This window comes from Cetorhinus maximus, chromosome 7 (genome assembly GCF_964194155.1).
Source record: "Cetorhinus maximus chromosome 7, sCetMax3.hap1.1, whole genome shotgun sequence".
NCBI lineage: Eukaryota > Metazoa > Chordata > Chondrichthyes > Lamniformes > Cetorhinidae > Cetorhinus > Cetorhinus maximus.
The window spans coordinates 39,947,681-39,961,310 of NC_135885.1; the positions used below are offsets into that span (position 1 = coordinate 39,947,681).

Sequence of the window (13,630 nt, forward strand, 5' to 3'; positions counted from 1 at the left end):
CATGAAAATGCTACAAATGAATAACTTCAAAGGAGGAACAAAACTTTACATGGGGAAGAGAAAACAAAAATATTTTGGTTAGGTGAAGGACAGGAGATAATTCATTGAAGTGACAATGACATAAAACAAGGGAAGCAATAATGAGTGAGTTAGAATGACAAAAAGGCTATATCCAAATACCAGAGGATGTCTGACTGATTGGAGCTGAACAGAACAAGGGGAGGAAAGCATGGAAAATCTGGAAAATGCTCCAGTAGCCAAGAGTGTGGTGAGAGAAAAAAGCAGCTAGACACTAGGGGTTCAGAACAACTTGTCGTTCGGATGGGGAAATCCCATCCCAAGCATGATCTTACAATTTCCTCCGTTAGACTCACTTACTATCCAACAAGAAATGGGAGCTGCAGTTAGGTCTGAAATTATTGAAATAAGTGTTAAGGCCGAGAGGCTGTAAAGTGCCCAGACGAAAGATGAGGTACTATTCTTCAAGCTTGTGTGGAGTTCTGATGGAATAGTGTAGGAGGCCAAGAACAGAGAGGCTAGAGTAGAATGGGGTACTAAAATGGCAACTGAGAGAAAAACGGTGTTGCTTACAGATGGAACTGAGGTATTTAACAACACCAAAAAAAACCCAGCCTGTGAGCTGTGGTCAAGTCAGAATTTGTTACCTCCTTCCCACCCAACTTCCGGTGAAGATTCCATTCCCATCTCCCAGTTTCTCCATCTGTCACATCTACTTTGACAGCACTGTGTTCCGCACCAGAGATTCTGAAATGTTTTCAACTGTGGATTCACTCCACCTTAGAAACAGGCACCTCAACTATATCCTATTTTCTGCACCTCTGCCTCTCCTCCTCTTCCTCAGAATTATGATGGGGGGGCCCCCTCTTGTCCTGACCTTCTATCCCACCAGCCTCCGTATTGGACAAATTATCTTTTGCCATTAGTATCACCTCCATTCTGATCCCATCATCAAACACCATTTTACCCACCCCTTTCAGCGTTCTGAAGGTATCAAATCCCACTGCAGGGTCGCACTATCTGAGTTGACAGTTGACTACTGCATTGTTAAGTCTAGCTTTCAGATGAGAGGTTGAACTGAGGTTTATCCACCCCTCAGGTGGATAAAGAAGTTCCATTGGGACTATTTTGAAGAAGAGCAATAAGTCCTCAGTGTGTCTTGACCAATATTTATCCTCAACTAACATTGCCTGAAACAAATTATTTGGTCATTATTTCATTGCCGTTTGTAGGACCTTGTCGAGTGCAAACTGGCTATCATGTTTCCAACATTTCAATAGTGACTGCACTTGAGAAGTACTTCATTGGCCGTAAAGTGCTATGAAAGGTGCTATATAAATGCAGGTTCTTTCTTTTCCCTGTGTGACAGCATGGCCCACTCCTTTATCACCCCTTATAGCTGCTCCCCATCACTAGCACCAATCCATAAAAGTGAAGGAGATACAACACCGGCCCTATAATTTCATCCTATATTGAGTGAATTACTGTCTAGGTCCCCAAAAGCTCTGGTACAGTGATTTACTTGTGCTTATACTGTATTCACTCTAAAAAATCTCATTGTACATCTAATATTCTTTATTCACTAATCAAATCAGGATGATCTCTACATCAGGGACACCAAATGCAAAGTGGCAAGTGAGCAAACAGTGTTCCTTCTAAGCTACACGGCAGCGCAACAGGCCATCAAGTGCCGCACGCAGTTATTACAGCCGCGCATATCCTGATGGTTAAATGAGAATTAATTTCACTCTAGCCCACAAGCAAGAAACTGGTAGACTCTCTCACGACAGGAAATTAACGGAAGACAGCCAAGCCTAACATTACTCAGGTGGAATTAACAGTTAAAATTGGCTCTTCAGTTTCTGGATCCCGAGGCACTTATTTTTCCTGTGGCCTATTCACCAATCCTCTTGATCCCTGGCCCTGCTGCTCCCCAGCCCCTCTAAAGTACTTTTAGTATTCTACTAAAGGCCCAATTAAAGTTTTCTAATATCCCAGTTGGCCCCCTCTATTTTTCTAGTGAATACCACTGTTCTAACCAATGGACATCTGCAAGTTTGTAGTTCATGCTGTCCTTTGGGTGACACTCTGGAATGTGCTCCCTAAGCTGAAATTCAGTTATGAGTATTCAAAGACTGGTATGCCAATTAAGACATTAGTCATTTTTCAAATGCAGCAGTCATTCTGCACCAAAATGGACTGTAGGGAACATAAGTACAAGATTGAACCAGTTATAAAATTGGGCGGGGGATGAGAGAGCAAGTCTGGGAATAGATTTCCTGAATAATGCCAATAAATAATTTTAGCATTAATTGTGCACAAGAAGGGCAAAGTCAGTAACTCTGAGTTACAGTAAATACATTTCCAGAAATCAGAGCAATTTCTTGAAAACAAAGGCAAAAAAATTATGCATTTAAAACAAGGACAACATACTTCTTAAAGTCCTTGTCAAAGCCCCTCCGCCACCCCATAAGCCATTCATGAAACAGATTCATATATATGTACTTCATTGACTGGGCTGGTACCAATGCAAACTTATTAATCATTAAATCATTGCTTGTCATAGTAACTCTGTCATATACAGTTTATTGTAACTTTGCTGTCATGAATCCTTTTGATCTAAACGCAGTCATACATTCCAGTCTGGATGAAATCATGCAATGCAACAACTAATGAGAGTCATTTGAAGATTGTCTTTTTTATAAACCTACTCAGAATTTTTATAAAACACAGTTAAAGCCAATTTGGTTTTCAAGGCAGATGTAGCCTGGATAGGAAACATTTCTAACAATCAAGTTTGCAACTGCTTCCAATTTAGGACTTCCTCATAATTCCAAGTAATGTTAAAAGCAATTTTAGTTGGTCAGTCACAATCCATTGATGAACAGGATTTCACTGTTCATTAAACTCTATTAATATGTTGTTATATTTTACCCCTAACCTTATGTTAGCACCTGAGGGTGCTAAGTACCGTTCATCCCTGATTGGTCTTAAATAATAATGATGTAGGACCTCATGTTAGGAAGACCAAACAAATTGGATAAACACTTTGTGACCGATGTTCCCTGTTAAGTTTTTTCATCCATGCGCTTAAGGACTTTTGTTAGGTGCAACAATATGAAGGTACTGTGCAGACGTGTACCACTAGTAGAAACAAAAAATCCTACATATAATATTTTTTAAAAGTTACCTTAGGTATGGAAGGAGGAGAATTGACATAGCCATTGACACAGCAGCACATTGTGTCAGGACATTTTTCCAGTAATACATTGGAAGGAGGTTCCTCAAAAGAATCCAAATTAAAATTCCTTAATAATGCAGAAGGCATTGAAACTGAGGGTGAACTAAAAATATTTAACATAATTATTCGCCTGCAAGTATTCACTAGAAAAGATATGAATAGCATGTCAAATCAGTTATCAAGCTAAAGTTGTATAGTTAAATTTATCATGCTCTTAAGTTTTAAATTCAGCACCATAATCACTACACTCCCATACTTGAGAGATTTGTTCGTCTTTTTATATTGTAGCTTGTATTTTTGTCATTTGACAGAAGAAAAGTTGAATTGGTAGCGATGGCTCAAAGCAAGTCAAGCTCTTTTGTTTCAATTTGACAAACTCAAACTAGAAAGAGTTAAGGAGGTTCGCCTTTTAAATGAATAGAAAATGTGGAAAAGGCGACTTTTTTTCAGCTTATTGAGTGTTTTCTTTACTTAAAACTCCTATGAAGAGTGAGGAAAATAGCTCAGTAATTCCTTCACGTCAGCAAATATAATCAGGCAGAGGTAACATGTCTCTGTGAATTTAGAAATAGGTTGCCTTTTGTGAACTGAAGGGTGAAGGTCAAAGAGACACTGTGTCCATATAAATTAAGTGAAAAATTACATCTGGGAACTGGGGAAAAGAGTGTTGTGGTGAGGAGAGAATGGGGTGGGAAGGAGGTAACAAGCGGGAAAAGGTCAGCAAGCAGGAGGGGTTCGGCAAAGGAGAAAGAGGTGGCAAGCGGGTGGGAGGCTGCAGGATTGACAAGTGCAGGCTGCATAGTGAATACCATTGGGTTAGAAGGTGTGCGCCCTACCAATAAAAGGACGAGGATGGAGAATTGTCCCACAACTGTACAAGCCAAATGAAGGTGGTGGATAGTGACATTGTCACTGGACTAGTATTCCAGAAAACCAGGGTAATGCTCTGGGGACCTGAGTTCAAATCTCACCGCGGTAGATGGTGAAATTTGAATTCAATAAAAAATCTAGAATTGAAAGTCTAATGATGACCATGAAACCATTGCCTAATGAAGAGTCAGACGGACTTGAAACGTTAACTCTGGCTTCCTTTCCACAGATGCTGTCAGACCTGCTGAATTTTTCCAGCAATTTTTGTTTTTGTTTCAGATTTCCAACATCTGCAATATTTTGCTTTTATCTTTTATGAAACCATTGCCAATTGTTGTAAAAACCCATCTGGTTCGCTAATGTCCTTTAGGCTGCCATCCTTACCTGGTCTGGCCTATACATGACTCCAGACCCACAGTGATGTGGTTAACTCTTAAATGCCCTCTGAACAAGGGCAATTAGGAATGAGCAGTAAATGCTGGCCTAGCCAGTGATGCCCACATCCATGAACGAATAATAAAGATCTAATTCCTTTTCATTTCCCCTTTTTCTCACTCACGCCTTCTCTTCACTGTCTAGCACTCGATCCTTTATTGCCTGGTGCAGTATTACTAGAAATGTTACAGTTTTACCAGGGTGCCACATTATGCCAGTGCCATCCTACCACATGGTGGATTTACAGGACATGGATTAATGTCTGTACTTTCTGTCAGAGTCCCTGATCTCAAAAGTGCCCTTTCAGGAATAAAAACAACAAAACAAGAAAAAAAAACTCATTATGCTTTGCTGGCCTTATTAACCATACTTTAGTAGGACATTTTCCAGTAATACAGTGGCAGGAGGTTCCTCAAAAGAATCTAAATTAAAAACCCTTAAGATGCAGAAGGGGTTGAAACTGAGGATGAACTAAAATAGGTAACATAATTAGTTGCCTGGAAGTATTCACTAGAATAGATATTAATAGCATGTCAAATCAGTGAAACATAAATATGAAGTTATCATGCCAAAGTTGTATAGTTTTTTTGTCAGGCCTAACTTCTAATACTGTGTTCAGTTCTGGATGATGAGGCACAAGAGTAACATCCAGTTTTGAAAAGGTATAAAGAAAATCCACAAAGCTTGGTGTCAGGACTGAGTTATGAAGTAAAAGTTGAAAAAATAGACATTGCTATTACAGCTGTACCCATCCAGGCAAGTGGTGAATATTCCATCATTTCCTAGCTCAAGTCTTGCAGATGGTGAAAAGGCTATGAGGATTTGGAAGGTGAGATATTCCTCGCAGCAGCAGCTGGTACACTTCAGCTTCTGGTTACTAACACCCAGGATGTTGGTGATGGGGAACTCAGCGATGGTGGTGCCATTGAAGGTTATGGGGAGGTGACTAGGATTCTCTTTGTTTGAGCTAGTCATTAACCTGGCATTTATGTAGCACAAATGTAACCTGCCCCTTGTCAGCTGAAGTATATATGTTATCCAGCCCTGGTTGGAGATTGTATTGTACTGCTTAATTGTTAGTGTGAATTAGTCACAGTGGGGGATGGTGGGGCAAAATGAATAATGTTATAGAGGTGGAAGAAGGCTATCTCTGTGTAATAAAAATATCTGGAAATTCTTGGTTTGTATTGTTTGAGAAGTTTAAATCTCCTAGCTGATTATTACATCAGTTGGAGGTTTGAAGGAGATTAAGGTGAATACAGTAACTGATTTCAGACTGTTTGATTATTGTATTGTTTTCCTTACAGCATTAAAGCTTCCTCTTGGTAAAACTACTGTGATGCATTTGGTTGCAAGAGAGACGTTGCCAGAGCCAAATTCCCAAGGTAAGTAGATATTAAGCTGGAGTTTTCTTTTTGTTTTTAAAGGATCAGTTCATAATTTACAGTTTTATATGTATTTATATAGGGGGATGTAGAGAGAGAGAGATGCAGGCTCTTTCTACCCTCTCAATTACACACAAAAGATCCCATTTTTGAAGAAGAGCAGGGAGTTGTCCCAGGATCCTGTCCGACATTTATCCTTCGACCTACATCTCTCAAATAAATTATCTGATCACTTCAACTCATATTTTTGTGACCATCTACCTTGCAAGTTGGTCACCACATTTCATTACTGACACTTTGAGAAAAAAACTGTTTTTTCTTGAAAGTGCTTGCTACCTAAAATTATACATATAAACTAAGACACACCATTGTTTTAGTTGATATTTCATAATAATAGTAGTGATTATTACATGGACATGAGATGCACAAGATATCTACATGTCAGTGTCCTGCCATTTGCATTGTAGAACAGTAAGGCATGGATTCAAATCATTATTATGTACATAGTTTTATCTTATGTGATTTGGTGGAAAGCTGCCAAGTGGAACCCGGGCATTTTAACTTCTTGAGGAGTAGTGTAAAGCTGAAGAAAGAGAAATTAGAGTCTGCCACTCAAAGTTGTTACCCAGTCTGTTCTCAAAAAAAATGTCTGTAGATTGTATACGTGTTATTACCTAGTGGGGATTGTATAGAAGTGAAAGCCTTGAAAATGGAGAGAGAAGATATTTTTCATGATTTTGTTTCTCACCAAAGTTTTTCTTGAATATCCTTAGGTCAAAGGAACCGTGAAAAGACTGGAGAGAGCAATTGTTGTGTGATTCTGTAAATACTTCCACTAACTGTTTACCGTGATGTAATATAGTCCTTGTCATTCATGCTGCTGGTATAGAAGAGAAGTAACGTTGCTTCAAGGATCTTTTTTAAAAACAAACCTGATTGTTCATGAAAACAATATTAAAAACTGGAGCATTACTGTTTTGATTTATTTTAAAGCTGTTCTCTGTTGTAATGTTAATTTGTTTTTCATTTTCTAAGAGGTATTTTTTGTTTTTATTCATTTATGGGATGTGCTGTCGCTGGCTCAGCCAATGTTTATTGCCTATCCCTAATTGCCCTTGAGGGTGGTGGTGAGCTGCCTTCTTGAACCACTGCAGCCCCTGTATTCCTTCGATCGTTTCTGTATTTATTTCTATATACAGACAGGCAAAATTAAACGGAAGAATTTCACACACGATTCCATTCTGTTATCACTGTGCTTTGTAGAGCTGAAAGGAGTACATCATGCTTTTTTTAAAAATGGTCTTTTTTTAAACCCAGCCACTTCGTGGAGGAAAGTTGCACTGTTAAGTACAGTGTCAATGTTGCTTTGTTTAACCAGATGATGAAGCCAGAATTACTAAAAGATGAAATTACATTAAACTCTTGGTAGATAATTGTGAAATGATGTTTGTTCTTCTAACCCACAATGATCTCTTGCAATTTCCATAGCCATTAAAGTACGAATATGTCTGCTGTTAAAAAATAAAGTGGACGTGCCTGTATTTTGATGAGAGTTTGTAGATTTAATTTCAAGATTCTCTTTCTCTTTATGCACTGTTTTGACGTGGCATTACCTGCATCAGCTTAATTTGTTGTACCAAGTGAATCCTGCAGCATACACCAGTGCATTTTGTAGCCTTAATGAGAGAGGGGAAAGTTTTGTTGAAGCATTTTTCTCACTGCTGTGTACCATTTACTGTATTTGTGGTAGGAAGTCTGATTAATCATCTCACCTGTTTTTAATCTCATAACCTTACTCTTGACTATTGGGCTTATTTTTAACCTAATACAAATTTAAAATCTAATGTGAGGAATTCACTCATTAAGCATTAGCACATTATGCTCTTTTCCTGTACCATGATTAACTATTTTATTACTTATCATAAATTGCTTTTCTGTATTAAGTGCTTGCAATTGTACAAAAGATAGGGAAACCAAATTATCAGAAGGACCTAATTTGTTGTGTAGGTTGGCCTTCCCTTTCCTTTTGTATAAATTACAGATGATATGCTAATTAAAACCTAGAGAAATTTTGCACAGCACTGAAGCATGAGCTACTTTCATCTGAACCTGTAAAAAAAAAAGTTTTTATATTTTTCAGTGGGGGGGGGGTTTCTTCCCAGCTGAATTACAGATGTGTAGAATATATTTAATAAGAATCTTATACAGTACATGAGTATAGAACTTATTAACAAGTATAGATTTGCTTGTAGCATAATAGAATATACCATGTAAGTAACATTAGCAACTTTAAAAAGTCGCAGGTTGACATTGTGTTCTGTATCTAATAAAAGCATCTGCCCAGATTGAGCTCAATGGTATATGTCATAGTTAGGTGGACATGATATACCCAGTAATGTTTTTTCTTTTACCTGTGTTTATTGCTTTTAAAATGCTTTACATGCTATAGTTCTTACGAAATATTGTTCATATTGATCAGGATCAAATTTGTATAGAGCTGAGTTTTGCAATGATTGTAAATATCACTGAACATTTTCTTTCTGCAACCTGTACTGATAGATACTTCTGTAAACTAAATAAAAGAATATTGCAGTTCATGCTGTGAATCTCACTGGGTATTATTTCCATGGATACACTAGTAGATATATTTTAGATAAGCTGCTTTCAAAAAGTTCTAAGAAAAATCTAACTTGATTTTTTGCCAGCTTATTGACTTGTTTACAATTTTGAGAATTTATATGCTTAAGATGTCACTGTTGACAGATTAAATAATTTTACACTGTTACAAAGCAACTACAGACAGATACACAGTAAAGGTCCACATTCCACCCCTACTGTACCACTGTAAAATGCCTTATCCTCAACTTCTCAATGCCACCCGTTCAACCCATTCCAACTTTGTGGCCTTTTCATTTCTTTTATCAGTTATCCTTGATGATTCCTTCACCACGTAGTGCCATGCCCATAAATATATAGATTACTCAGAGTTATTTCACATTATTCCAGATTCATTTTACTCATGAGCACACTCCCATTAGGCTGTTTATAGCAGAATGCCAATGTCTTTTTCTGTCCTAACAATCCTAGTTGTTCTGGATTATTAATCAATACAGAATATAATTTGTTTTTGATTGATGAGACCATTAATGACATACTATGTGATTGTCACCAAAGTGAACTATCCCTCCTAATCCTTTTCGATCTGTCTGCAGCCATTGACAGGGTTGACCACGCCATCTTCCTCCAACGCCTCACCTCTGTCAAGCTGCTAGGTGGGACTGCCTCTGCCTGGTTCAATTCTTATCTTTTTGGTTTCATTTAAAGAATCACGTTGAAGCGGTTTCCCTTCCCAGTGCAGCACCATTGCTTCTGGAGTCCCCCAAGGGTCTAGGAACCTAAGAAATGGGAACAGGAATCGGCCCCTAGAGCCTGCTCCACCATTTACTAAGATCATAGCTAAACTTCTGCTTGAACTTTACTTTCCTGCCCTATCCCTTGATTTGCCATACCCAGAAATCTTATTAATATCAAACTTGAATATACATATCAATTGAGCATCCACAATTCCCTGGTGGTGTTTTACAGTTCACTCGGAGTCTGAGTTGCTGTGGCAACGTGCATTTTCACATGCATGTCGTAGTCTGGAGCTACGGATGGTGACGCTTGATGCTCCAATGTTCTTTCCCTCACATAGCTGACTAGGAATTTCTCCCGCCCTTACCTGTAATTGGTGTGCAGAAGGATGTGCAGGTTGATAATCAAGCTGTTTGGCCACATTATTAATGCACATTTTTTAGCCATCACTTCCTGGGCTGGGACTCGAACCTTAAGCTTTGGGTTCAGAGGAAGGGACATATTTACTGCACCACAAGACCTCCCTCTCTGGGGTAGAGAAGTCCAAACATTCATATCCTGTGAATGAAGGCATTCCTCATCTCAGTCTGAGAATATGGGCAGAATCATCCCAGATTTGCACTAAGTGCGGTAGCAGGCGGGTAAAATGACATTTAACCTGCCGGTCACGATGGCGGATTTTCACGCCGTATCGTCCAAACTGCTTTTCCATGGATACACGCTGCTTCTATGATGGGAGGGATCTCATTTGCCCACCAGGCCATCACCTCGCTGCTTCATCATGCTGGGTGCCATATTTAAACTCCAGCCACGCGCTCACATCTCAGTACTTCCAGCCCATGACTACTGCAGGGAAGATGTCCATGAAAGGAAAAAAGATTGCAGCCCCCAAGTTTAATGACATGTCACCAGAATGCTATTTGGAAGCTGTGGAGGCTCGCTGTGATGTCCTCTATCCCTGCTCTGGCCGCAAGACGGGCAGCGGCATCATCAATCCAGCATAGCAGCCAGTGGCAGGGGTGGTCAGTGCCGGCCATCCAGTGCAGACAGAGGATGAATGATCTCATCTGTGCAGCCAGGGCATGGCAACCATCTCATCACTAAACTCACACACTCAAGCCCATTGCACATTTACTGGCATCTCACTCACTGTCAGCTCAAGGGACATCACCAGCCCTTCACATACACACACCCTCACGTGTCCTCTGCCCTCACCTATTCTTGAGGTCACTTGCACAGATCAACATGTGCCTCCACACACCCTGGGATACCCTCCTTCCCCAGTACTGCTCTCGTCCTGCAGCCTCTTCCCTTGCCTGAGGCCACTTCTCCTCCTTCCCCAAGCAAGATCTTGCCCTGCAGCTGTTAAAAAGCTACCCACGTATGGCTGATCTGGTAGGTAGAGACCTACCCATGAGCCCCCCCTAAAAGTGATGTGGTGCTATCTGTGAAGCCTGGCACTGATGACCGCGAGCGCTGACTAAAGCAAGGCAGGCAAACCAGCCTTGAAGTCCCGAACGAAGTGCAGCCCACTAGGTGCACGTTGCTTATGTGCTGCTGTGAAACACGTGGGCGGAAGATTCTGATGGGCTGGCCTCATAATGATATGCTAACGTATTACAATGAGGCTCCCGACGTCTGATGGTGGGAAATACAGCCTGCTATTGGCGGGCTGAGCGGACGATTGCAAACTGGTTTCACGATGTCATGAAAGTGATTTTTGGCCTTCTCGCCACATTGCTCACGCCACCGAACATGCCCGATGCTGGTGGGCACAGAAAATCCTGGCCAATGACTCTCCCCCTCCTGCAGTTCCAGTCTCTACAGTCAGGGGAAACAACCTCTCAGCACCCACCCTTTCAAACTCTCTAAGAATGAGATCACCACTCATTCTTCTAGACACCTGAGAATAAACGTATTCAACTCAATCTCTCATCCTCTCCTCTCTCTCACCCCTCTCATCTCAGGAATCAACCTAGTAAAACATTGTTGCACCCCCTTTAAGACAAATATATCATTCCTTAGGCAAAGAGATCAAAACTGTCCACAGTACATTCCAGGCATCGCCCACCAAAACCAAAAATAATTGCAGTACAACTTCCTTACTCTTGTACACTAACCTTCTTACAATAAAGGCTAATATACCATTTGCTTCCCTAATTGCTAGCTGTACTTGAATGTTAGCTTCCAGTGATTTGTGTACAAGGACACCCAAAAGCCTCTTAAGATAACCATTTACTAATGTCTCACCTGGTTTAAATAAATTCTGCTTTTCCATTCTTCCTACCAAAGAGGATTATTTCACACCCCTCTACATTATACTCAATCTGCCATTTTCTTACCACTCACTTAATTCCTTTGCAACATCTCTGCATCATCTTCCGCTTACTTTCCCACCTCACTTTGTATTGTCAGCACACTTGGATATATTACACTCTGGCCCTTCATCCAAGTCATTGATATAGATTGAGGAAAAGAGTTCCAAAGACTCTCGACCCTCTGAGAGAAAAGTTTCACCTCATTTCTGTCTTAACTGAGCAACCCCTTATTTTTAAACTGAGCCCTAGTTCTAAATTCTCCCAGAAGAGGAAACATCCTCTCCACATCCACCCAGTCAAGATCCCTCAGGATCTCTTACTCTTCTAAATTTCAGTGGATACAAGCCTAACCTGTCCAACCTTTCCTCTTAAGACAACCCGCCCATTCCAGGTATTAGCCTAGTAAACCTCTAAACTGCTTCTAACACATTTACATCTTTCCTAAATAAGGAGACCAACACTGTACACAGTATTCCAGATGTAGTCTCCCCAATGCCCTGTATAACTGAAGCATAATCTTCCTACTTTTGTGTTAAATTCCCCTCACAAATTATAGCATTCTATTAGTTTTCATAATTACTTGCTGTACCTGCATAGTAATCTTTTGTGCTTCATGCACGAGGACACCTATATCCCTCTGTATCTTAGAGCTCTCTTATAATTTAGATAATATATGCTTTTTTATTATTCTTGCCAAAATGGACAATTTCACATTTTCCCACATTATACTCCATTTGCCAGATCTTTGCCCACTCACTTTCTATGGGGCCAACATGCACTTTGTTAACTCTTTTCTTTTTTAACTATCCATAGAAACTCTTACTATCTGTCTTTGTATTTCTAGCTAGCTTTAATTTTTCCTTCCTTATTTACCTTGGAGTCATTCTTTGCTTTTTTTAAATATTCTGTCTAACATTCTGATCTTCTACCCGTCCTTATGCAATTATCTATATCCCTTTGTAGCCTCCTTATGTCCTCTTCACAACTTAGTTTTCTACCTATCTTTGTGTCGCCAGCAAATTTAGCAACCATACCTTTGGTCCCTCCATCCAAGTCAGTTATACAAATTCTAAAAAGCTGAGGCCCCAGCACTGATCCCTGTGGCACACCACTCGTTGCATCTTGCCAACCAGAAAATTACCCATTTATGCCTACTCTGTTTCCTGTTAGCCAGCAACTCTTCTTTCCATGCCAATATGTTAACCTCTTCACCATGAGCTTTTATTTTCTGCAATAACCTTTGATGTGGCACCTTATCAAATGCCTTCTGGAAATCTAAGTACAGTACATCCACCAGTTCCACTTTATCCACAGCACATGTTACTTCTTCAAAGAACTCCAATAAATTGGTGAAACATGATGTCCCTTTCACAAAACCATGTTGATTCTGCCTGATTACCTTGAATTTTTCCAAGTGCCCTGCTATAATATCTTTAGTCATAGCTTCTAACATTTTCCCTATGACAGATGTTAAAGCTGTAGTTTCCTGCTTTCTGTCTCCCCACTTTTTTTTTAAATAAAGGAGTTACATTTGTTATTTTCCAATCTAATAGAACCTTCCCTGAATCTAGGGAATTTTGGAAAATTAAAAGCAATGCATCAACTATCTCCCTAGCCACTTTAAAGACCCTAGGATGAAGTCCATCAGGACCCAGGGACTTGTCAGCCTGTAGCTCCAACAATTTGCTCAGTGCCACTTCCCTGATGATTGTAATTTTCTTGAGTTCTTCCTTTCCATTTCCTGATTTACAGCTATTTCTGGGATGTTACTTGTATCCATTATGGTGAAGACTGATGCAATTCATCTGACATCTCCTTATTTTCCATTATTAATTCCCTGGACTCACTTTTTATAGGGCCAACATTCACTTTGTTAACACTTCTCTTTTTTAACTATCCATAGAAATTCTTACTTTGTATTTCTAGCTACCTCCCCCTCGTACTCTAATTTTTCCTTCCTTATTTATCTTTGAGTCATTCTTTGTTGTTTTTATTATATTCTGTCCAAC

At 39.8% G+C, this 13,630-nt stretch overlaps 1 protein-coding gene across 1 annotated transcript in view; it reads left to right on the forward strand.

Annotated features, from left to right (window-relative positions):
• Positions 1 to 8,546, forward strand: part of ubl3a (ubiquitin-like 3a) — a 96,575-nt gene extending 88,029 nt beyond the window's left edge. Inside the window, exons 4-5 of the mRNA XM_078545373.1 lie at positions 5,872 to 5,949; positions 6,723 to 8,546. Coding sequence (XP_078401499.1) covers positions 5,872 to 5,949; positions 6,723 to 6,775 — 131 coding nt within the window. The 3' untranslated portion in view covers positions 6,776 to 8,546. The remainder of the gene's footprint in view (positions 1 to 5,871; positions 5,950 to 6,722) is intronic.
• Positions 8,547 to 13,630: the final 5,084 nt, after the last annotated feature.